General features: G+C 43.2%; 1 protein-coding gene across 6 annotated transcripts in view; it reads right to left on the bottom strand.

The window, feature by feature from the left end:
* Positions 1-24,063, bottom strand: part of sfxn2 (sideroflexin 2) — a 78,446-nt gene extending 54,383 nt beyond the window's left edge. For 2 of the 6 annotated variants that reach the window (XM_048551493.2, XM_059652966.1), the window contains exons 1-3: positions 23,928-24,063; positions 14,072-14,257; positions 9,777-9,947 (exon numbers count right to left, since the gene is read on the bottom strand). In XM_048551493.2, coding sequence (XP_048407450.2) covers positions 9,777-9,947; positions 14,072-14,241 — 341 coding nt within the window. In that variant the 5' untranslated portion in view covers positions 14,242-14,257; positions 23,928-24,063. Of the gene's footprint in view, positions 1-9,776; positions 9,948-14,071; positions 14,258-14,342; positions 14,511-23,490; positions 23,806-23,927 lie in introns of those variants that run through there. The other 4 variants (XM_048551494.2, XM_048551495.2, XM_048551496.2 and 1 more) reach the window with 4 other exon arrangements.
* Between the last annotated feature and the right edge of the window lie 624 nt (positions 24,064-24,687).

Below are 24,687 nucleotides of genomic sequence, written 5' to 3'. Positions count from 1 at the left end.
AAAATGTCAGTACTGGTCATCTTATTTAAAGGAAGGATGTGAAGGCATTGTAACCAGTTTAGAACATAGAACATAGAAAAGTACAGCACAGTACAGGCCCTTCAGCCCACGATGTTGTGCCGTGGAATAATCCGAATCCAAAAATAAAATAACCTAACCTACATTCCCTTCAATTCACTGCTGGCCATGTGTATGTCCAGCAGTCGCTTAAATGTCACTAATGACTCTGCTTCCACGACTACCACTGGCAAACTAATTCCATGCACTCACAACCTCTGGGTGAAGAACCTCTCTGACGTCTCCTCTATACCTTCCTCCTAACACCTTAAAACTATGACACCTCGTGGCTTTGAAGAAAGTTTGCCAAAAGTTGATACACCCCATTGGGGTTTAGAAAGATTAAGAGGAAACTTGACTGAAATATATATCCTGTTGGAATTTGACAGGGTGGACATGTTGGAGCACTCTTGTTGGAGAACCTAGAACTAGGGGTAATTGTTTAAAAACAAGGTGTTGCCCGTTTAAGAGACAGACGAGGAGAAATGTGTCCTCTCAAAGGGCTGACAGACGTTGGAACTTTCTTTCTCACACAGAGGTAGATAATGCCTTGATAAGAGAGGGGTAAAGGGGAAAGCAGAATAATCAGATTAGCCATGACTTTATTAGAAAATGGCAGAGGGTCGAGGGGCTGAACAGCCTCCTCTATTTCCTAATATGTATGTTCATATGTATCCTGTCAAAGTTGGATCACACCCCCATTAATTCACATTTGTTTGCTTATTCTGTGGCAACAGAGCTAAAGAGAGTGAAGAGAATTTTGCTACACAGGTGGACATGGATTCTACAGGAACTTTCAATGGAAGCTTAACATGTACTTGAAATGCTTCATACACCATCAAGACAAAACCCATTTCTGGAGTCCCTAAATATCACTGCTTGCGGTCATTATTTCTAATCTTGCCTCTGATGTTGACTCATGCAATAAATCAATGCAGTTCTGTGCCAGGAATTTTCTGATTCAAAGTTCTGTCTTTCCATATTTGTCTTGCATTTGTCCTTGCAAGTACATACCTTAGGAAGGACGTACTGGCCTTGGAGTGAATGCAGTAAGAATTTACAGAATGATGCCTTAAGGATTTGACTACAAGGGGAGGTTAAACAAACTGGGATTGCAATATTTCCTGAAATTTAAAGGATTAATGAGTAATTTGATTGAAGTTTTCAAGATATTAAGAGGATGGCATCACAAAGATACTATTTCTAATACCAGGGAGTCCAGGTTTAAGGGGCATTGTCCAAAAATTTACAGCTTAGATCATCTGAAAGGTTGGGAAACACCAGTTCATTCAAATTTTGGCAGACATTTGGAACTCTGTTCCACAAATAGCAAGTGATGCCAGAACAACAGTTAATTTTATATCTGTGACCGACAGACTTTAGTTAAGCAAAGGTATTAAAGATACAAAACAAACAGGGATATATGAAATTGGATCATATCTGAGCTGTGATCTCATTGAAATAGTGAAATAGGGTTCACAGGCTAAATTGTCCTTTTCCATTAGTACAAAAAGGGGCAAAAATGCAGCACTATGAGGAAAAATCAGAAAGAGGAACTAATGGATGACTCTTTCCAAGAGCCAGCGAGCCATCTGGTGGCTTGAATAGCCTCAATGTGCCATACAAGTCCAATATTCTGTTGAGTGAACATTGAGATTGAGACAGAGCTGGCTTAAACAATCAAATAAAAACACAGTACCGCGGATGCTGATGAATTGTCAGTGTATTGAACCCAAAAATGTTAACTCTGTTTCTCTCCACAGATGCTGCCAGGCCCACTGAATTCTCCAGCAATTTGGTGTTTGTTTCAGATTTCCTGCATATGCAATATTCTGCTTGGGTGTTTAATTTACTGCCACTTCCCTTCCAGGAATTCTGCTCTTCTCTCTGATGAGATTTCAGTTATAATCTTTGAGTTTGCTCACCTTCATTGTTTCTGAGTTCCTTCCTAGTGTTTGACAAAGTGTTTGCCAGAACATGCTTTCACAGCCAGGTCTCATAGTCCTGCTCCTATTTGTACTTCAGTTCTACCTTCGACACTAATTCCAGACAGACTCATTTTGAGCCTCCAAGACCAAGGTCTAGGCTTCTCCCTCACTCCGTTTCTGCCTCTGTAACTGGATCCTTGACTTCCTGGACCCATAGACTGCAGTCAGTAAGAACAGGCGACAACACCTCCTCCACCATAATGCTCAACACCAGTACCCCACAGGACTGCATACTCAGCCCACTGTTATACTCCATTTACACTCACGGCTGTGTGACCAAATTCCACCTCAACTCCATTTACAAGTTTGCTGATCACACCACCGTTTAAGGTCATATCTCAAACAACAATGAGGCAGAATGCAGGAAAGAGATCAAGTGCTGAATGGCCTGGGGTAAAGACAGCAATCTCTCCATCAACATCAGCAAAATGAAGAAGCTGGTCATTAACTTGAAGAAGCAGCGTGGAGGGGACACCACTGTCTGCATCAGTGGGGCTGAGGAAATGGTCAACAGCGTCGAGTTCCTGGAAGTGGGGACTACAGAGTCACGAACGCAGCCCAGTCCATCACGTAAACCAGCCTTCCATCCATTGGCTCCATCAATGCTTCCTGCTATCTCAGGAAGGCAAACAATAAAATCAAAGACCCCTTCCACCCCAGAAATACTCTCTTCCACTCTCTTCTGTCAAGCAGAAGACATAAAGATCTGAATACGTATATGAACAGGTTTCAAGAACAGCTTCTTCCCTGCTGTTACCAGTTTTATGAAAATTTTTTAAAAATTGTTAATGTTGATCTCTCTCTCTGCACGTTCTCTGCGGCTGTAACACTGTATTCTGCAATCTGTTCTGTTATCCTGATGTACTTTGTATGGCAGGCTCTGCCTGCACTGCACACAAAATATTTTCCACTGTATCTCGGTGTGTGACAACAATAAATCATTTCAAACTCAAATTGTTTCCTCAGTGACTATCTCCAGCTCTGCCTTACTCCACACAGATTCCAGCTGAAGTCCCATCCTTTGTTTCAAACCCAGTCAGGATCAGCAGTATGTTGGGATGTACAATGTTGCTCAGAAAACTGCTTTCACCACATCCTGAGATCCACACTCAGTGCCCTGTTCTGCCACATGTACTCTCCCCACCTCTCTCTCTCTCCATCAGCACTGCCTCACACTTTCACAAAGCTGTCTCGACCCCAGTTCCATTTCACAGTCTGACTCATTTGACACTTTAATAAGCCATTGTATTTTTCTTCCTTTCAGGTGATAGGGAGCAGTAGATCCAAAGATTAGAGGTCACTAGTACCCTTCTGGATCTTCCCTCCCCTCTTCCTCCCTAACCCCATCTCTTGTCAGAGGATTTACCATACCACCTGACCTTTCTCTGATGCTTATAAATTAGTGCTCAGCAAAGGATTTTGTTTTATCCAGTTATGTCCCCACCTCAAAGAATTTTCGGCCCACCACGATACTGAACTCTTCTTCTGTTGTTTTCACATCTGTGCCCATTTCTTTGGACAGGAGTATTCCCTCAACCACACACACCTCTTCACCTGTCTTCAATATTCCCTCTGGCCTTTGATTTACTCAGTGAGAACTGACAAAGTAACAACAGCTGTCTTAAATTTTCAGCTGTCTTCACCCAATCTAACATATTCCCCTCTGAACTTACTGCACTCCGTTCCCTTCAGTTCCAACTGGATCTTGTTATCAAACCTGCCAATAATAGTGGTGTGGCTCTTGTCTGACATCCTGACTTCTACCTGGGAGAAGTTGAACACCAACTCTCAGGTACTTCCTCCTGTCTCCCCCGGATCATGGCCACGCCACTGAACATCAAAGGCTGATGTTTACAGGCCCATCACTGACCTCATGGCCTTTACAGCTTGCGCCTCTTCCTCAGTCCCTCAAAGCTTTCACAACATCCACAATCAGGACTGCCTTGGCAGACCCATCGATTCAGCCTGTTCCTGCCCCAATGAACGTATTTCACAGAATCACAGAGAGGTTACAATGCACAAAGAGGCCATTTGGCCCACTGTGCCTGCCTATCTTGATTCTATTTCTTGGGGAGCTAAGAGGAGATCTGATAGAGGTTTTCAACATCATGTTCAGTTTCTTTCCACTTACATTCATCCAGACCTGATGGGCTTCTCCACTGTTTTCCGCACAATTCAATTAACATACAGCTCATCTTGTACAATGTAAGCTGACCAGACACCAACTCCTACTGTCACTAGTTTTGAAAGCGTGGAAGAAAAATTTTACATCACAAAGGTAGATGGGAATCTAGGCCAAGACAGAAATGGCAGACCAGGGAGAAACTGATGGCATAGAGAAAGAACTTTTAATTAGTTTAACATATGGGGTTTTAATGAGCTGAGTAGAAGTCAGGAGGTAGTTACTCCGACTGCGTTATCCCTATTTGCATGCTACCTTAGCTAGAGTGAGAGGAGGATCCCTTGATATATTGTCATTACACCAAGGTTTTAGGATGAATTAGAGATGTCCCTTGTATAACCGTGGGGCCTAGTTACTGATAAGTTAGCGTTCAATCAAAACGTATACCACTCCTCATGCTAGCTGCATGCCAAAGGTCTTTTGAAAAAGTAATTATTGAGGTATCTGTAAAACAGCAATCCTGTTAACTCAAGGAGTATGAAGCTGGATGAACACAGCAGGCCAAGCAGCATCTCAGGAGCACAAAAGCTGACATTTCAGGCCTAGACCCTTCATCAGAGAGCTCTCTGATGAAGGGTCCAGGCCCAAAACGTCAGCTTTTGTGCTCCTGAGATGCTGCTTGGCCTGCTGTGTTCATCCAGCTTCACACTTTATTATCATGGATTCTCCAGCATCTGCAGTTTCCATTATCTCTAACTCAAGGAGTGTCTGTTTTTGTTTAAACTTACCATGAGTGAATCAACAAGATGTCACGGGACCATCCTGCTCTGAAGTTAATTGTATAAATGAAATTGTTGTACACTGTGTTAATAGAGTCGGGTGCTGGTGGAGATTGACACTCACTCTCCTTGGTACCAAGTAAGAAAATAAACTGCTTCGAACGGGAGCTGGAGTCAAGTCTTGTCATTAGTCAAACAGAAATAATAAAAATTTCTACAACAGAAAGGCAACTTCTGAAATCAACATCTTTGAGGAAGAACAATAGCCAGTGATTTTGCAGCAGGCAATAAGACAGAACTGTTCACCATTACATGGTGGTAGAAGGCAACAAGTGAATCTAAAAGGGAATGGACCATCTTCATTCTCAACCTTTGCTGAAGACAGTGAGCATTAAAGTGAATTAACATAATGAATGTTGTAAATTGACTGGAGCAGGAAGACATGAATCAAATGTTCTGAGATCATGTATGTTCAGCTCTTGTTAATTAACTGTGTACCTATATACATGTGTATGATGTCACAGCAGATCTGATCATGCACAGAACAAGCACAGCAGCCACTTTTGCATTGGGAACATCAATCAGTTTTCAATTAATTGAGTGTGAGATGGAAACTGAATGAAGATATCAGAAAACTCTCAGATCATGACATGGGTTATTTTCTCATCAGCCTGTTCAAACCTCTGGAGCAGTTAGGACCTGAATCCTTGTGTCACACACTCCACTCATTTGGGAGAATTGTGTCCACATGTGGGTGCCACAGTATGGGAAAGGTGCGAGTACATTGGACAGAGAGTGCAGAAGCGACCTGCAAGAATGGTTGCAGGAGTGGGAAACCTCAGTGATGAGGACAGATTGAAGACTGTACTCCTAGAGAGAAGGCAGCTAAGAGGAGATCTGATGGAGGTTTTCAACATCATGAGCAGAGTGCATAGAGTAGAAGAGAAGAAGTTACTCCCACAAAAGAAGCAAGGATGATGTAAAAAAAAATTTCCCACCTGGAGTAGTTACGGTATAAATTGAACTACCTGGAGATATGGTGGAAGCAAGTTCAATTGAGGCATTCAAGAGGATACTGGATGATTAGATGGAAAGATAGTGTGTGCAAGGGTATGGGGAAGAGGACAGGAGATTGGCCCTAGATAACAGCACCAGTGCAGCTACAATGGGCCAAATGGCCTCCTCTGCACTGAAGCAAATCTAAGATTCTGGATCTCCTGGCTCAGAGGTGGGAATGCAACTACCGATACAGACACCAATCCAGCTGTAGATCCCTGGATCAGTACCACATTTTAGGAATGAAAACAATAAAATGCTGGAAATACGACAAGAGAGAGAAACCCAGTAGTAATTTTTAACCAGACCACACAAGGCAAGAAAAAGGTAGGAGTGTGGAGCAGAGGTAATGGGACTGATAAAACTGTAGGGTGTCACAGCAGACTGGCTCCCTCCCATAATTCAGGAATGTTATTGACAGCAGGAACTGGATGGGCAGGCTGTCTGAAATGAGGACTGGTGAAGTGGCTCATTTAAAAATATGAAGCCACTGTTTACAAGGCTGTTGGCATTTTGCTGAGAGGGGTTTGATGACCTTTCAGACCCCTGCAGCCACACTGGTCTCACCTCCGGGGTTTCTCCTCCAGCAATCCGCCTCAGAGCCTCTGAAATAATCTCGAGTTTTGAGTCCAAGTAGTTCCAGAGTAGTCACTCCTCCTGTGGAGCTCTGCAGCCGCGGGTCATCTGATTGGGTTAGCAGCTGTTGGGGGTGGATAACTTTCCTGAGTAGGCTTACTGACTTACCAAGCTGCTGCCTGTGGAATTAGGTGGGAATTGGACAATCCATCTGTGCCTACTGCAAACACACATTTCCAGCCAACATCGGGACCTTGGTAAAAATCCTGCCTGATATTTCAGCTCTGAGACATACTCTCAGAACTTTTCACCGGTTCTGAAGAAAGGTTACAGACCTGAAGCATTAACTCCATTTCCTTCTCCTAATGCTACCAGACCTGCTGAACATTTCCAGTGTTTTCTCTTTTCAGTTCACGATAAGCAGCATTTTTCTGGAGACAAAGCAGAGCTAATGGAAGGATGACTGGATCCAAGCTTCAGAAGAATGGATAACTCTGCTTTCTCTTTCACACATGCTACCAGGCCTATTGACCTTTTCCAGCAATTGCTGCTTCCAATTCCCAGCATCTTTATTGGTCTTTATTTGCCTTTATTGGTCAGTACATTGAGGACAGGAGTTGGGACAAATGGGACATTGGGTTAGGCCACTTTTAGAATATTGTATTCAGTCCTGGTCTCCCTGCTATAGGAAAATTATTAAACTTGAGTGGATTCAGAGAATATTTTAAAAGGATGTTGCCAGAATTGGAGGGTTTGAGATCTAGAGAAAGGCAGAATAGGCTGGAGGTATTTTCCTGGAGTGACTCAGGCTGAGGGGTGACCTTATAGAGATTTATTAAATCATGAGGAGCATTGTTAGGGTAAATAGACAAGATCTTTTCCCAAGGGTGGGGGAGTCCAAAAGTAGAAAGCATTGGCTTAAGGTAAGAGAGGAAAGATTTAAAAGGGATCTAAAGTCAGCATTTTCACGCAGAGGGTGGTGCGTGTATGGAATGAGCTGCCAGAGGAAGTGGTGGAGGCCAGATTTAAAAGGAATCTGGATGGGTATATGAATAGAAAGGGTTTAGAGAGATAAGGGACTCATGCTGGCAAATGGGACTATATTAATTTACGATATCTGGTCAGCATGAACTAGTTGGACAGAAGGGTCTATTTCCATGCTGTATGTCTCTATGGCTCTATCATCAGTTCTCCTGATCAGTACCTTTTGTCAATTCATTCACAGAATGTGGGCATCTTTAATGGGGCCACAGTATATTGCCCATCCCCAATTTCCCCTTGAACGGAGCGTCTTGCTCATTTCAGAGGGTAGCAACTGTGTGCATCCGGAATCACATATAGGACAGACTGGCTAAAGACGTGAAATTTCCCTCCCAGAAAGGGGTTTGGCTGGGTAAATGCTGAGAGGATGTTTCCCGTCATGGGAGATTCTAGGACCAGAGGGCATAGTCTCAGAATAAAGGGGCAAATTTAAGACTGAGATGAGGAGGAATTTCTTGGGTTGAAAGTTGAGGTTGAGTGTCTTTGTAACTCCTTGCCACAGCCAACTGGGGGGGCAGAGTGCTTGTGTATATTTAAGGCTGAGGTAGCTAGATTCCTGATCATTCGGGGAATCAAAGATTATGAGGAAAGGGCAGGGACGTGGCAAACCCAGGAAGAATTCGATACGTTTCGATGATGACCTAGTGGTCAAAATGTAACCACTGCCTATTGTTAGGAGTGAGTGTGTGGAAAGGTGGATCAGCCATGAGCCTACTGAATCGTGAAGTATACTCAGTGGGCCGAATGACCTACTCTTGCTCTTCTCGTCTGATGGTCTTACCCATGCAGATCCAGTGCGCTTTTGTATTTCATTTTAGGATCCTGTTTTTGGTGTGTTATTTCCCAAACCAGAGATTTCCCAAAATCTCCGTGCTCCTCCAATTCTGCTGTTTTATCTATTCCCTAGTTCCCATCACCCTATCATCTGTGGCCATGGACTCAGCTGCCCGAGTCCCAAGTTCTGGAAGTCCCTTCCTAAACCTCCCTGCCTTTCTCTGTCCTCTCCATTCAGACCTGTCTGGTCTAGTGATCATTCACGTGCTTGATGGCTTGTTCTCAAATTCAGTTTCATAGCATTCCCACAAAGTACTTTGAGGGGATTTACCATGTTGGAAGTGCTACACGAATGCAGGTTTCTGTTGTTGCAGTCACTGGGATTTTTCTGAACATGGGAAAAGGCCACTTCCATAGCCTCATTCCTGCCTACATTATGATTTAAGATTTTAATTAAGCGATATCGGCACAACTCTGGGGGAGGTAGGACACAAACTGGGTTTTTCTAATTCCTTCTGATTTATTTTTACCCTCAATGAACATTACTAAAAACAGATTGTTGGTGCATTATCACATTGTTTTCATGGGAGAATGTTGTATATACACTGGCTGTTATATTTCCTACATAGGAACTGTGCCTACATGGCTGCAGAGCACTTGGTCCAAGTTGTCCTGAGATTGTGAAAATTGTTTGATTAATTCAAGATAATAAAATGTGAGGCTGGATGAACACAGCAGGCCCAGCAGCATCTCAGGAGCACAAAAGCTGATGTTCCCCCACCGCATCCCTAAACCAGCCCAGTTCGTCCCCTCCCCCTACTGCACCACACAACCAGCCCAGCTCTTCCCCTCCACCCACTGCATCCCAAAACCAGTCCAACCTGTCTCTGCCTCCCTAACCTGTTCTTCCTCTCACCCATCCCTTCCTCCCACACCAAGCCGCACCTCCATCTCCTACCTACTAACCTCATCGCACCTCCTTGACCTGTCCGTCTTCCCTGGACTGACCTATCCCCTCCCTACCTCCCCACCTATACTCTCTCCACCTATCTTCTTTTCTCTCCATCTTCGGTCCGCCTCCCCCTCTCTCCCTATTTATTCCAAAACCCTCATCCCATCCCCCTTTCTGATGAAGGGTCTAGGCCCGAAACATCAGCTTTTGTGCTCCTGAGATGCTGCTTGGCCTGCTGTGTTCATCCAGCCTCACATTTTATTATCTTGGATTCTCCAGCATCTGCAGTTCCCATTATCACTGATTAATTCAAGCTCTATTTTCTTTTCTGGTACTCAGGCTTGGATTATCATGGTCTGTATTGCCTAGCTTTATAGCGTAGCTAATCCATTGGATCACAATAAGCCTTTAACCAAATTTTATGGTGGTACCTGTAAAACTGCAGCATGAAGCCAGTGATAGCCATTCCACCAGGGACCTGAAATGACATTCGCCCAATTAAATTCATCCTTTCTCCACTGTCTGGGTGAAACGCAGAGTCGTACAGTTTCTTAGCATAGTGTAACTGCTCCTCTGTCGTACCTGGAGGCACAGACCCTGCTCTGGAAAATAAAACAAAGAACAGAGTCAAATATTCAAGATAGCAAAGTGTGGAGCTGGACGAACACAGCAGGCCAAGCAACATCTTAGGAGCACAAAAGCGGGAAATGCTACACTTGCCCCCACACCTCCTCCCTCACCCCCATCCCAGGCCCCAAGAGGGCTTTCCACATCAAGCAGATGTTCACCTGCACATCTGCCAATGTATTTTACTGTATCCATTGTACCCGGTGTGGCTTCCTCTACATCGGGGAAACCAAGCGGAGGCTTGGGGACCACTTTGCAGAACACCTCCGCTCGGTTCACAATAAACAACTGCACCTCCCAGTCGCGAAACATTTCAACTCCCCCTCACATTCCTCAGACGACATGTCCATTCTGGCCCTCCTGCAGTGCCACAACGATGCCACCCGAAAGTTGCAGGAACAACAACTCATATTCCGCTTGGGAACCCTGCAGCCCAATGGTATCAATGTGGATTACACAAGCTTCAAAATCTCCCCCTCCCCCACTGCATCCCAAAACCAGCCCAGCTCGTCCCCGCCTCCCTAACCTGTTCTTTCTCTCACCTATCCTCTCCTCCCACCTCAAGCCACACCTCCATTCCCTACCTAATAACCTCGTCCCACCCCCTTGACCTGTCTGTCCTCCCCGGACTGACGTATCCCCTCCCTATCTCCCCACCTACACTCATCTCTACTAGCTCCACCCCTGCCCCTTTAACTTGTCTGTCTCCTCTCCACCTATCTTCTCCTCTATCCATCTTTGATCCGCCTCCCCCTCTCTCCCTATTTATTTCAGAACCCTCTCCCCATCCCCTTTTCTGATGAACGGTCTAGGCCTGAAACGTCAGCTTTTGTGCTCCTGAGATGCTGCTTGGCCTGCTGTGTTCATCCAGCCTCACATTTTATTATCTTGGATTCTCCAACATCTGCAGTTCCCATTATCTCAGAGTCAAAAGTTCTTTTCCTCCAGCTTTGTCTCTTTTCTGGTGTCTGTGTTGTTTATTCATTTATAAGGCGTGGACACTGCTCGCTAGGCCAGTGGTCCCCTTAAGATTATGTGGGTGAGCTGTTTGTAGAGTCAGTGCCCAGTTTCCCGTCTGCACCTTGTAGTTTTTTTTTAATTCATTCATGGAATATGGGCATTGCTGGCAGGGCCAGCATTTATTGCCCATTCATAATTGTCCCTAGAACTGATTGGCTTGCTAGGTTAAATCAAAAGAGCAACTAAGAGTTAACTGCATCACAGAGTCTGAAGGTGTGTAGGCCAGGGCAGGTAAGGATGGCAGGTTTCCTTCTTTAAAGGATATTAAAGAAACCAGATAGGTTTTTACAACAATTGATAATAATGGTTACCATTAGGCCAGCTTTCAATTTGAAGTTTTAATTGATTTCAAGTACCACTATCTGCCATGGTGGGATTTGAACGCACATCCTGAGAGTATTAGTTTGGGGTCTCTGAACTGAAAGCCCAATGACAATACCAAATGCCTCTCCCACTTTGTGACATCCAGTGCCTTCAGCCTATTTCGTGATGTCACAGAGTGAATCAAATTGAAGACAGTGATGCTGGGGACTTCAGGATGAGATGCCCACAGACTGAAGAAGAATGTGAATTCTTCAGTCCTGTCTTTTGCAACGAAATGCTGGACTCCCCCATTGTTCCACAATATGGGTTCTTACGGAGACACCACCTCCTGTTAGTTGTTTACTTATCCACTACCATTCATGATGGGGATACGACAGGACTGCAACGCTTAGATCAGATGGTTTGGGGATCATTTAGCCCTGCCTATTACATACTGTTTCTTTGGACACTTCATTTTTAGATATGCTTGGTGCAAGCCCTCATTCACTCTTCAATGAGCCAGGGTCGAACTTCTGGCTTGATGGCAGAGTGGGGTATGTCGGTACATGAGGTTACGGCTTACGGTAAGATCAAAATCAGCGCCCAATTTTCAGTTGCTAGATCTGTTTGAAGTCCGTCCTCTCTAACATTTTGGTGGTGCTACAGGGCATGATGGAGGACACCCGCAATATGAAGATGGGACTTTGTACCCTGTTGGTTTTCAGAACAGTACGCACAAGATCTGATTAGCTTAACAGAGCTGCAGCTAATGTGTGAGACTAAAAGAGTGGTGGGCCGCATTATGTATAATATTCACTATGATTCAACAGCAACAGTGTATGGGAAGGATTTACACCTCAACACCAGGTGTCACCTTTCTCACACAAAGCACAACCGACAGGTGAGGAAGCATCATTCCCAAATCAATTGCAGGTAATTGCAAGGTTCTGATTGAAGCTTTAACACGCCTTTCCTCCTCCAGATGCTCACTAACCCACTGTGCATTCTGTAGTTTTAATTTCAGATTTGCAGTTTTAACGAGTACTTTTATACTTTTAGGTCTAGAACATTTCAGTAATGGTCACAATCTGTTTTTAGACCATTTTATTTCATGTTATAGCCTCTTCCACTTATCTGAGATGGATTTGGATGTGCTTTCTCTGGTGTTAATGCCTGTTTTCCATTTTCTGGTATCAACACTAAGTACTTCTGGTGCCTTTGATGATATCCTATAATTGCGTCTGGCATTATTAAAATTTAGTCTTTCAGCTTTTTCGTTTATTTTCTGGGTAGCGAGGGAAACAAAAGAAAGCAATTGTGTTGAAGGTACGGGTAGGATGACTAGGTCAAGATGACAACTGCAAATAAACAGCGATGTGATTCAACAATATTTTCCTTTTCTGAGGTTTGTGGAAGACAGTAAATGCTGTTCAAAAACTGAAAGAAATGTGATCCCAGGAAATCATGGCTCAGTTTACTCAGTATTCATACTTTGACAAATATTGCAGTCTATAAATTAGATTGGACTGACTGGAAATATGGAGAAGACATGTTCAATTGAGACATTCAAGAGGGGTGCTGACTGATTATTTGGATAGAAATGGCAGGAGATGGGCCTAATGATCTTACGTGCAGTAATAAATCCGTGTTCCCGTGAATTAGCACATTTAACAGGGATTAATATGATAATTTCTGTAGATATACAGATGACGGAACATAGTTAACAAAAACAGCAAGTGCTGGAAAAGCTCAACAAGTTGTTGCAGTTATACAGGGCCTTGGTGAGGCCACACCTGGAATATTGTGTGCAGTTTTGGTCTCCTTTTCTGAGGAAGGAAGCTCTTGCTCTAGAGAGAGTGCAGTGAAGGTTTAGCGGGCTGATTCCAGGGGTGGGTCTAATGTACGAAGAGAGATTGACTGCGTTGGGACTGTTAATGCTGGAGTTCAGGCGAATGAGGTGGGGTTGGGGGTTCTCATAGAGACTTATCAAATTCTAACAGAACCACACAGGGTAGATGTAGGGAGGATGTTCCTGATGGTGGGTGTGTCCAGAACCAGGGATCAGTGTGAGGATTCTGGGTAAACCATTTCGGATGGAGACAAGGAGACATTTCTTCACCCAAAGAGTGGTGAGCTTGTGGATTGGATGTCAAATGATTAACTGGATGCTTCCAGTGTTTTCTGTTTTAACTTCATTGGATTTAGAGCACTTTGGGATGACCTGGGGTCGAGGTGCGTACCATATAAACAGTCATGTACCATGGAAAAAGACCCTTATCAATCCATGCTGACCAAGTTTTGCAAACTGAGCTAGTCCCATTTGCCTGCATTTGGCCTATATTCCTCTAAACCTTTCCTATTCATGTACTTTGCTAAATGTCTTTTAAATGTTCTAACATTGTTTGCAACTACCACTTCCTCGAGCAGATCATTCCACACATGAACTATCCTCTGGAACGTCCATCTATTTTTCTTTATTCAGTTGTGGTGATGATATTTCTGTAAATCCCAAAGGTAAACATGTCACCTCACTATGAAAAATCAGAAACTGTCATTTCTTTAAAATGCATTTTTGTGGGATGTGGGCATCGCTGGCTGGCCAGCATTTCTTGCCCATCCCTAGGCATTTCTTGCCCATCCCCATAAAGATCAGAAAATGCCAGCTCGTCTGTGTTCTTGCCCCTCTGTTGGCCAATTGCCAATTCAAACAAACTGGCCAGCGATGGACCCATGTTCTTATACTGAAACAACCTGATGAAGTGACTAAATTACATACCTGAAACTGTCAACCAAATCCTTGGCTTTGTCAAGGGTTGCATTTGACATTAACGCTGTGCGAGGATCTGTAATGTTGAAAAAGTGCTTAAGCCTGCCCACGAAAGTTGTCTGATCCCAACGAGGTGCAGCAATGTCAAATTTAGTGAGATCCACTGTACTTTCTGACATCTTAGCACTTTCAAACCTGGAAGACAAATTGTGTTTTCTTCTAAAATATCTCATCATAAACGTACCCTACGTCCATTAGTTAAATGTGATACAGTTCCTACCAGATTAATATGACAATGTATTGATCTGTTCTGAGGAAATGTTCATGAAACAGTAGGTGGGTCACAGATGTTTGTGCTGGTTCATTGACATTATGAACTTTCAATTTCCTTAAATTTTGAATTCAAACAAATGAGAATCACAGACAGAGGTAGCAGGTCTGGCATCATCTGTGGAGAGAAATCGGAGTTAACATTTCGGGCCAAGTGACGTTCCTCAGAACTGATCAGAAGCAACCATTTCAACAGGAACAAGGTAACCATAGTAGCCCAAGCCAAATAAAGACATGCATGGGAATTCCCAGAGGCATGGTTCTCCATGTGTACTTCAATCAACAAACATATAGAATTGGACCCCATAAACAAACCCATACAGATCAAAGCCGGAAATGACACTAGTCACCATAACGGACCGGACAGTGTAAATTCCCAGCGGAGTAGAGTAACATCGTTTCATCAGAGGCTCCACTGTTTATGTCACCTAGCATGGTGACGAAACGTCTGAACGAGAACAAGCCAGGTCGGCAAGGAAGTCAACAACCTCAAGGACCCATTTATCCAGACCTTCTGTTTTCTGTCGGTCAGCTAACCCTCTATCCAAGCCAATACTCTACTCTAAACCTGTTGGGACCTAACCGCTGGAACAGACTTTTATGTAGCACCTTGTCAAATGCCTTCTGGCCATCTAAATTTACCATGTCCATCGGATCCTCATTATCCACCTTGCTGGTTACATCCTCAAAGAACTCCAGCAAGTTTGTCAAGCACAACTTGCCCTTCATGAAACCATGCTGATACCGAACTGAGCTTGGTGAGGAGGGGCAAATTTTCCACACGGAGAGTGTGCATATATAGAACAAGCTGCCAGAGCAAGTGGTAGAAGCAAGTACAATAATAACATTTGAAAGATATTTGAACAGATACATGCATAAAAAGGGTTTGGGAGAGATATGGGCCATGCGCAGGCAAATGGGACTAGTTCAGCTGGCATGGATAAGTTGGGCCAAAGGACTTGTTTCCATGATGTATAACTCAATGACTCCAAAACCTAACCCTAATTGTCAGTTATCACCTAACTGATACACTAACCATAGCAACGCTTCTACCAATCAGAATGCACTTGCCAACTAATCAGAACGCTGTTCTCGTGCAGATTAAATGTTGTTTTCACTTTATTTTGGTATTTCTTATGGATTGTCCTTAGTGCAAGACAAAAAGCTTTGCAAAATTATGTATTTTTCAGCAAAATTCAAGTCTATACTACTAAACAATTATTACAATCAATCATTATATTGACTGGGAAAGGGATTTCTGCTTTTACATTTCATCCGTTTAATCATAATTTCTACTTGCTAAGCAACATGAATGACAATTCAGAGGGAGCATCTGCCACTTCCAGTTAGGTTTGGGGTTAATGATGGATGAAGGATCCTCAATCGAATCCTAATAATGCTCCAACTACATAATTTGCTTCCACACCATGCCACCCCCCCACCCCCACTTCACAAAGCCCATGCAATACTAATGTTTCCCTTTCACGCACTAATGATTCTTAGTCGCTCAAAGAAATTGCCAATTTTATTGGTAAATTAAGTTACTGCAGGTGTTAGCTGTGGATTCATTGCAATGAGAAAAAAGATAACTTTGCTCTGTCACCTAACTGAAGTCTTTAATGTGTATGGGTTCACGCTGATTTTGAGTCCCAAATGAAAAGAAAGATTCTCCACATCAGTCTCTCCACATTTCTATTGTGGAGTGCACTAGCATATTGTGACCAAAGAAAATCCCACAAAATAGAAGCAAGATGCAATCAAAATAACAGACCACGTAATTTCTAAAATTTTCCAACATTTAGGACTCTTGTTTCCCAAAGATATATTCTGAGGATACGTGTAATGTTATACTGAGGAGACAATATGATCCTCCAAAGCATTTCCTTAATTTTCCTGAAACTTTTGCCAGGATAGAGTTACAAGTGCTGAGTGGGCAAGTTGACAGGTCAGATTGGAACTGGATTCTGTCTGAAACCAACCTTAAAGAACTCTCAACATCTAAGACCTCAAGAATGTACGAGAAACCAGAAATGCAGGGCATTTTTTTTCTTTAACAAAACCACCAGAGGGTGGTGTGAATCTGGAACTCACCGCCTGTAAGGGTTCAAGAGGCAGAAACTTTCATAACATTTTAGAATTATTTAGATGCGCACTTGCGATGCCAAGGGACACGAGACTGTGGGCCAAGAGCTGGAAGATTGCACTGAAATAGTTTGGTAGCTGTTTTTAACTTGCATGGGCTCGATGGGCTGAAGGGCCTATTATGCTTTGACCCCTATGATTCTATGAAATTTCTATTTTTTTTGGGATGTGGGTGTCTCTGGCAAGGTCAGCATTTGTTGCCAATCCCTGATTTCCCTTGAAATGAATGGCTTGGCTCAGCCATTTCAGAGGACAGTTATAAGTCAACCACTTTACTGTGGAACTGGAGTCATGCGTAGGTCAGACCAGCTGATTTCCTTCCCTAAAAGGACATTAGGGAATCAGCGGGGTTTTTACTACAGTTGACAACAGCTTCATGGTCACCTTTAGACTAGGATTTAATTCTGCAATTTAATTAATTCAAATTTCATTATCTGCCATGATGAGATTCAAACCCAGCCTCCCGAAGCATTAGCTTCAGTCTCTCCCTTAGCAATCCAGTGACATTATCCCTGAGTCATACCTCACCCATGTGAAAGGACAAAGAGATTCTGTCTCTTTTCTCTTAAAAAGAGAAGGCTGACATCGTGACCTGAAAGAGGTATTTAAACTGAGCAGACCTGAATGAATATTGTCACAGGGGGTGAGCAAAACTAGTGACCGTTCAATGCAAGATCATCAGCAAGAAATAAAATAAGGAATCATTGAAGACATTTACTTACCAGAGATAGAGGTGAGAATGTGCATGGGAGTGATTTAGCCAATTCTCCATTTGATTTAAAGAGAAGATAGGCCATCATCTGAAGTAAGAGGGAATAGAGAGCTATGCTGATACCATAGGATGATGAAAAACAAAAGGAGATTTGAGTGGAACATAAACAGTAATGAATGATTGGCTCAGTTCTGTGCTGAACCTCCTACACAGTCAATTCAAGCAAGTTTTTCAGTGGGAACAATTGGAGGACTATCAATCACTAACTGAATGACATTGACATTATGTATAAAGACCAGCTCTGCTGCACCTATTGGTCGAGATTAGAAATCCCTCTACAAACAGACTAGAAGCAGGGAACTTGGTTTAAATATAAAAGGGTCTCCTATTTAAGATGGAGATGAGGAAAATGTTTTTCTTTCAGGGCATCGCACATCTGAGGAAGTCTCCTCTCCAGACAGTGGTGGAGGCAGATTAAAATGGAGACAGGGAGAATCTGGATTAACAATATATCAAAGGATATCAGGAGTGGACAGGAAAATGGAGTTGAGATTACAATCAAATCATCAAGGATTGCATTGAATGGCAGAGCAGTTTAAGATGTCTGAAGGCTCACTCTTGCTCAAATTCTGTATGTTCCTTAGGTACAAAAGTAGGCCATTCAGCTCCCTGAGTCTATTCTGCCATTCAATCATAATGTATTCTGGATAAGGATCCTGTAAGGAGCTTATTTCAAACTGTCGAAATTCCTGTTACTCAGTACCACACAATTAAGATAATTAATGCACCACTGAGGCATAAGGGATCTGTGCAAATGCATTTTCAAAACAGCTATGTGCGAATGTCATTTCTACCTCACCAAAGTGTTGCTGACTCCATGATACCCTTATCTGCTGAATATATTTTCTGCTTCACATTGATGAGAATAAAGCTTTCCTTACTTCCACAAAAAGTAATGCCCTAATAAAGCTCATGACAGTTTATTCTGGTTGCAAACAGGAGGCAAATAATAAAGTGATCTGTGCTAAATAATTGAGAACTGTATTGTCCGTGAAAATTGAATTCTTAGAACAGACTGGCATAGATTTTCAATGTAAAATCTAACAACAGGCTTCTGCAGCAGTAATAAAGGCAAAGCTGTCAGCATCACCGTCATTACTTCTCTGGAATTGACAGCAACTTCTGGAGCCTGCACATGAGCAGCTGAATGCAGAAATCCAAATGCTGCTGTCAGTGATTCTACATTCCTGCATTAATACAGGATAGTCAGCAAAAGCAAAGTAGCAAATTCTTTTACCACGACAGCAGAATAAGAATGTGAAACTTGCTGCAACTGTAAGTGGCCGAATTAAACGGCATAGATGCATTTAAAGGAAGACGACATAAGCAGGGGCAGCAGGATGCAAGTTATACTGATAGCATTAGATTAAGAATGACTATGCTGTTGAAGCTTCCTCAGACTGCAATCAAATTGAAGTCACTGGAGTGATGTCAAATGCCCTGCAGACCAGCAACTTCATAGAAAGAACCTTGAAAAAGTTACACATTATTTAAATGAGGCATTACTGGACTTTTAAGAGTCGCTAAGTTTATAATAACTGCTAAAAGTTTACTGATGCTGAAATAAAATGTTATTATTAATCTTCAACTTACTGTAATGAGATAAGAAACATGCATAGTATTTTTAAAGTTTGATATTTTATCTTTTACATTAATACTATGTGTACACATCAAATAATTTATTTTTCTATCTGCAAAATTTATAATTGAAAGTAAACAGTTGTTTACAGGTCGTTTTCTTGCCTTGAGAATACTTCAGTGTATTTGGTTACTTATCCTGCTTGATGACTCTCACTTTTGCTGCACACGTGGACATCCTAGTGAGTCGACGGCACATTCAAATCGACGCTGGGAAAAAGGAAATCTAGATCTTTGAAGGCAGTTTTCTTTGAGAGCAGCAGCAAGCGTCGCTGCTTCAGATGTGACCATAAAAGCCAAGCCATCCTTGTACCAGCACTTTAGATTTAATGCTGCTTCTATTCCTTCAGTTTCTGGCCAGTCAGGCAAAGCAAAGCAATGCATTGGGAAACAGATCTATCTTTATCCTTACAGTAAATTAAAAGGAATATTAATATTACAGATAATTTTGAATAATAGAATCGAGTATTTCTTCCACACTAACACATTTCCAGAGTAGGGTAGCTTCAGAATTCTTAATATTAACCATACTGAAATGAGCTACCTGTACAAGGCATGGCCACCACTCCTTACAGGGTTGCTAAGGGCAAGTTTTAACAGGATTTAGTCAAGTGTTTAGCAACATTGTCCTAATATGAGTTTCATTTGAACCTTACATGCAAGCCAATGTTGCACTCCAATTCCCATCACCCCACTACTAATGGCCACGCCTCGGCAGCTCTCTGCCTGGAATTCTATCCTTAAATATCTCCACACTCTACAAGGCCCAAATCAGGAATGTGATGAAATACTCTCCATTTGTCTGGAATGGTTTGGCTCCAATAACACTGAAGGAGCATGACACCATCCAGGTCAAAGCAGCCTACCTGACTGGCACCACATTAACAAACATCCACTCCCTCCACCATTGACGCTCAGTAGCAGCAGTGTGTACTCTCTACAAGATGCACTGCAGAAATTCACCAAAGATCCTCAGACAGCACCTTTCAAACCCACAATCACGTCCATCCAGAAGGCAAGAGAAGCAGATACAAGGGAACACCACCCCCTACAAGTTTCCCTCCAAGCCACTCTTCATACTTGGAAATATAACACCTTCCTTTCAGCATAGCTGAATTAAAATCCTGGAACTCACTCCCTAACAGCATTGTGGGTCCACCTATATCAAGTGGACAGCAGTGGTTCTACAGGGCAGCTCACCACCAACTTCTCAAGGGCAGCTAAAGATGGGCAATAAATGCTGGCCAGCCAGCAAAGCCAACATCCAGTGAATGGAACGAAGAAAGAAAACAAAAACAAGAGATGGTGTATTTGTATAGACTTCCAGTGGAATGTTTGCATGACGTGGTTCAGGGTCAATAAGGTGCAGAAATTTAATTCTGAAAAATACCATCAATTCCACGAAATAAAATACTACCGTTGAAGTATAACAGATGGCTGGTATCATGTTGCACCGACAGTAACTCAACTGAGTAGTTCTGATTGTGAGATAGATAGTTTATGAACATTAGTGAAGATTAAAATGTTTCGTCCGAGACTGAGATACTAACAACTATTTGTTAGACTTTGTACTTTTGGGATAGTCCACTTTGGAATTTTTAAAATTGATTATTTACATAGCAAACAGTGTGTGCTGCATGAGCTATCGGTCAAAGGCAACCATGCTTAACAAATAAACGCTGAGGTCAATCTGAATTTTTGATGAACATTGTTACATCATGAACCCTCCTTTTAGTTGGATGTGTAAATTTTGGAACCAAAAGTGCCTGTTGTAGCTCACTTATTAGGAAATCCTGATGAGGGCTCAGGACCCACTTTGCAGACTTCAGCACATAATCCTGATTGAAGCTTTGCTACAGTGGTACACATCTTTCATGTGGGTCATTAAACTGATTCCTTAACTGCTTGTGAAAGATGCCATGGCAACATTTGGAGAAGAGGGAATGGACTTAGTGACCTAGACAACATTCATCACTTCAACATTAATGATAAACAGAGAACTGAATCTCAAGTTTTTCTAGCGAAGTGTCAGTTTCATAAAATTTCTTTGATTTCTTGCAATAGCTTTACAAGCTCATCTCATTAAGTACCAAACGTGTGGCAGTCCTCTCACCCTATTCTAGCTCCACCTTACCACTCACCAATCCCAGAAGAACTTACGACTCACTGGATATCTATCAAAAGACTAGGATCCCTGGTATCCTGTCACTTTTGAAAGGCTGCTGTGCACTCCAAAGAGAACTGGCATTCCAAAGCTCCACTGATTGGAGACAGATGTACACTTACAAAATGTTAGAGAAGAAGAAAATGTCCCCATGATTCTCTGACATGAACCAGGAGGGCCTGCTAGATGGGGTGGTCCAGAGCAGGACTGGCTGAGGAAACCACGCCATCAAATCCTGCTAGCTCTGAGGTTGTCATGTTGGTCAATGTAATGGTTGACAATTAGTGTTAGGGTTTGGAGTCATAGTGTCACATAGCATGGAAACAGACCCTTCAGCCCAAACAGTCCATACTGAACATAATCCCAAACCAGACCATTCCCACCTACCTGCACTTGGCCCATATCCTGGTCCAAACGTTTCCTCTTCACGCACTTATCCAAACGTTTCTTAAATGTTATAATTGCACCCACATCCACCAGCTCCTCAGACAGTTCATTCCACATGCAAACCACCCTTTGTGTAAAAAGATCTTTCCCTCAAGTCTTTTATTAAAATTTTCCGCTCTTGCTTTATGACTCTGTGACTACAGATAGTAGTGATCTTGCCAGAGTGGAAGCTTTCATGGGTAGACATGCAATGGAAGATGCCAGCAGAAGCCACGATCAAAACTGAGTGCAGTGAGACTACAGTGACTCACCAAATGAACCTGAAGCTGAAGAGGAGGAAACACAGTTGAAGATGACTGAAGTCAAGTATATGGATCATCTGAGATAATGGGAACTGCAGATGCTGGACATTCCAAGATAACAAAGTGTGAAGCTGGATGAACACAGCAGGCCAAGCAGTATCTCAGGAGCACAAAAGCTGACGTTTCAGGCCTATGGTCTTTTCTGATGAAGGGTCCAGGCCCGAAACGTCAGCTTTTGTGCTCCTGAGATGCTGCTTGGCCTGCTGTGTTCATCCAGCTCCACACTTTGTTATATGGATCATCTGTTGGGAGTTAAAGAAATTCACCTTGATCCTGATAAGTTAACAGTTGTCATAGTGATGCTGAAATTAACAGATATGAAAGTGCAAAGATTTGTTGGATTTTTGCTTTGTTCTCTAGCAAGTTTAGCAAACCTCTATGCAAGCTCACTGCAAAGGCAACATGGTGACATTGGAACATAGAACAAGTAGCCACTTTGATTTGCATGAAACAACTAGTGACAACAGGCGAGTTTTGAGAAGATTTGTAGCTCAGGTTGAGGTTCTGGATGTGAGAGTTTGCTCGCTGAGCTGGAAGGTTAGTTTTCAGACGTTTCATCACCATTCTAGGTAACATCATCAGTGAGCCTCTGACGAAGCCTTTTGTTTGGCTTGTCCTGGAATGGATGTGTTGTCCCAATCAAAGTGGTGTCCTTCCTTATCTGTGTGTAAGAATACGAGTGATAGTGGGTCATGTCGGAGGCTCACTGATGATGTTACCTAGAGTGGTGACGAAACGTCTGAAAACTAACCTTCCAGCTCAGCGAGCAAACTCACATCCAGAGTGACAACAGGGCCAGCGCTGAGTTACTACAATGTCGTTGATGAAGTCACCCTGCAGCATGATGCCAGTGGGTTAGAGCATGGAGCAATCCTCACGTAGCTGTAGCAAGGACAACTTCTTTAATTTGCATTCAGCGCATTCCTGCAAACTGAATTGCATTCCCTCAAGCCAGAGACTCTAAGAAAGAACAGGTGCCAGAAAAACATGCAAAACAATTTGCACACATACCATTAAAAGTTCCAAAAATTTGAAGACTGTGAATTAAATACCTGCGCTGAAACACATGAAGATGGTACAGGCCAAAACAAAGGGATAATTTCTCTATGTGTTATGTAAATTGGGTAGCCTGCATTTGCAAATTATAGTTCATGAAGTTTCTTTTTGTATTTTAAGAAGATTATTTGGAGAAGAGCATTTGTACCCTGTATACTGACTCGCAGTGGCCATCTAACACCTTGTTTAGAGAAAGAAGTCTTGCCTATGGAACGTGGGGTTTCTTGACACAGCATCATGTCACTGTGAACAATTAGAACTTGTTCAAAGTAGAAATTGCTTTGGATTCATCACAACAAAACAAAAATTATTGTAATCAGTGCAGCATGTGTGAATATGATGCAATATCTCACCAGTCTGCCTTCAATAAATACGTTCCCACAAAGTTAAAGAAATGCAACATCTGCCATCAAACTCTGGAGAACGCTAACGGCCATGTGACCAAAAACTGAACTTCAAAGGACTTATTGCTTATTTACAAAGCTTATTTAATAATCATTGATTAACTACTACTTGCAGTTTGGAAATTGAAACACTGGCCATTCATATATTATTTCAGTTCTAGATGCTGCCATACCTGCTGAGCTTTTCCAGCAACTTTGTTTTTTTTGCTCCCAAGTATCACATTCACTTTGAAGCACTTTTGAAACATCCGAGGTCGTGAAAGGCACCACAGAAATGCAAATCTTCAATCCGACAAGTGGCAAATAATTGCTGTATGAGTCGAAAACTCATTTAGAATCTCCAATCACTAATTTTTCGCTTTTAGGTCAAGCGATCATGTTTGGAAGTTGCACTCATATAGTGACTGAACGTTGCCAATGGTGGGGGGATGAAAACTGAGGAACAGCAAGTGAAGGTCAGCTCTGGGTGACACGAGTACAAAGTGGGGCAAGTGGGAGTGACAGCTCCTGAGGGGGTGGGAAACCCAAACGCGGCTGCAAGCATTAAGAGCGGGTTCAATAAAGCAGGGAGGAAAGAAAGGGAACGACTACGACAAAGTTACGAACGTACCTGGAGAGTTACTGTATCTTTTATTTGTTACATTGAGGCCCATCGGGCGGAGAAAACAATGTATCAATTTGACTATTTCCCTCCGCCGGCCGCGGCCTCGCGCCCAATCAACGAACGCCGAGGTCGCCACCGCCTTCCCTCCACGAACCCACCCCAAAACCAGGGACGTCACCCAGCGGGGAGCGCACCTTTCTGTGACGTAAATCGCAGGCTCGGCATTTCCCTGTGATCGCCGGCAGACGAGGAGGCGGGGCGAGGGCGGAGCTCCGGCGTGTTGACAACGGCGCCGGCGTTGCTACGTACTGACGTCGCCGCCCCTAGTTACCCCGTCGCTCTGAGGAGGACAAGATGGTGAGTTGGGGGAAGCGGAGGGGCAAACCGGGCGCGGAGGGGATTAAACGCCGGCGGTATTTGCCTCCCGGTTGGAGGAGGTTTTGTTTATTCCCTCCTGTACCTTCTCGGAGGCCTCGAGCCCCAGCTCCTGGTCCTGGAGTGAGCGGTTGCTGTGACGCCATGGCCAGCAGAGCTCAGGCTATGGGGAGAGCGTGTGTGGAGCCAGGCCCGGGGATTAGCTGTGGCCTGTCTGAGGGGAGGGGACCGATTGCACCGTAATCCCGCCGCCCGCTACACACAGACGCAGCCTGGCTCCCTCTGCTCCTTCCACCCTCTCATTTTGTTTTTGCAGGACCGGTGTTGGCTCTTATTTTTGGTGATGGAGCCCGAAGCTCCAGTGTGGTGTGGCGGGTGGAAGTTTTTTTGA

This window comes from Stegostoma tigrinum, chromosome 20 (genome assembly GCF_030684315.1).
Source record: "Stegostoma tigrinum isolate sSteTig4 chromosome 20, sSteTig4.hap1, whole genome shotgun sequence".
Taxonomy (NCBI): domain Eukaryota; kingdom Metazoa; phylum Chordata; class Chondrichthyes; order Orectolobiformes; family Stegostomatidae; genus Stegostoma; species Stegostoma tigrinum.
This window is presented reverse-complemented; position numbering and strand designations above follow the sequence as displayed.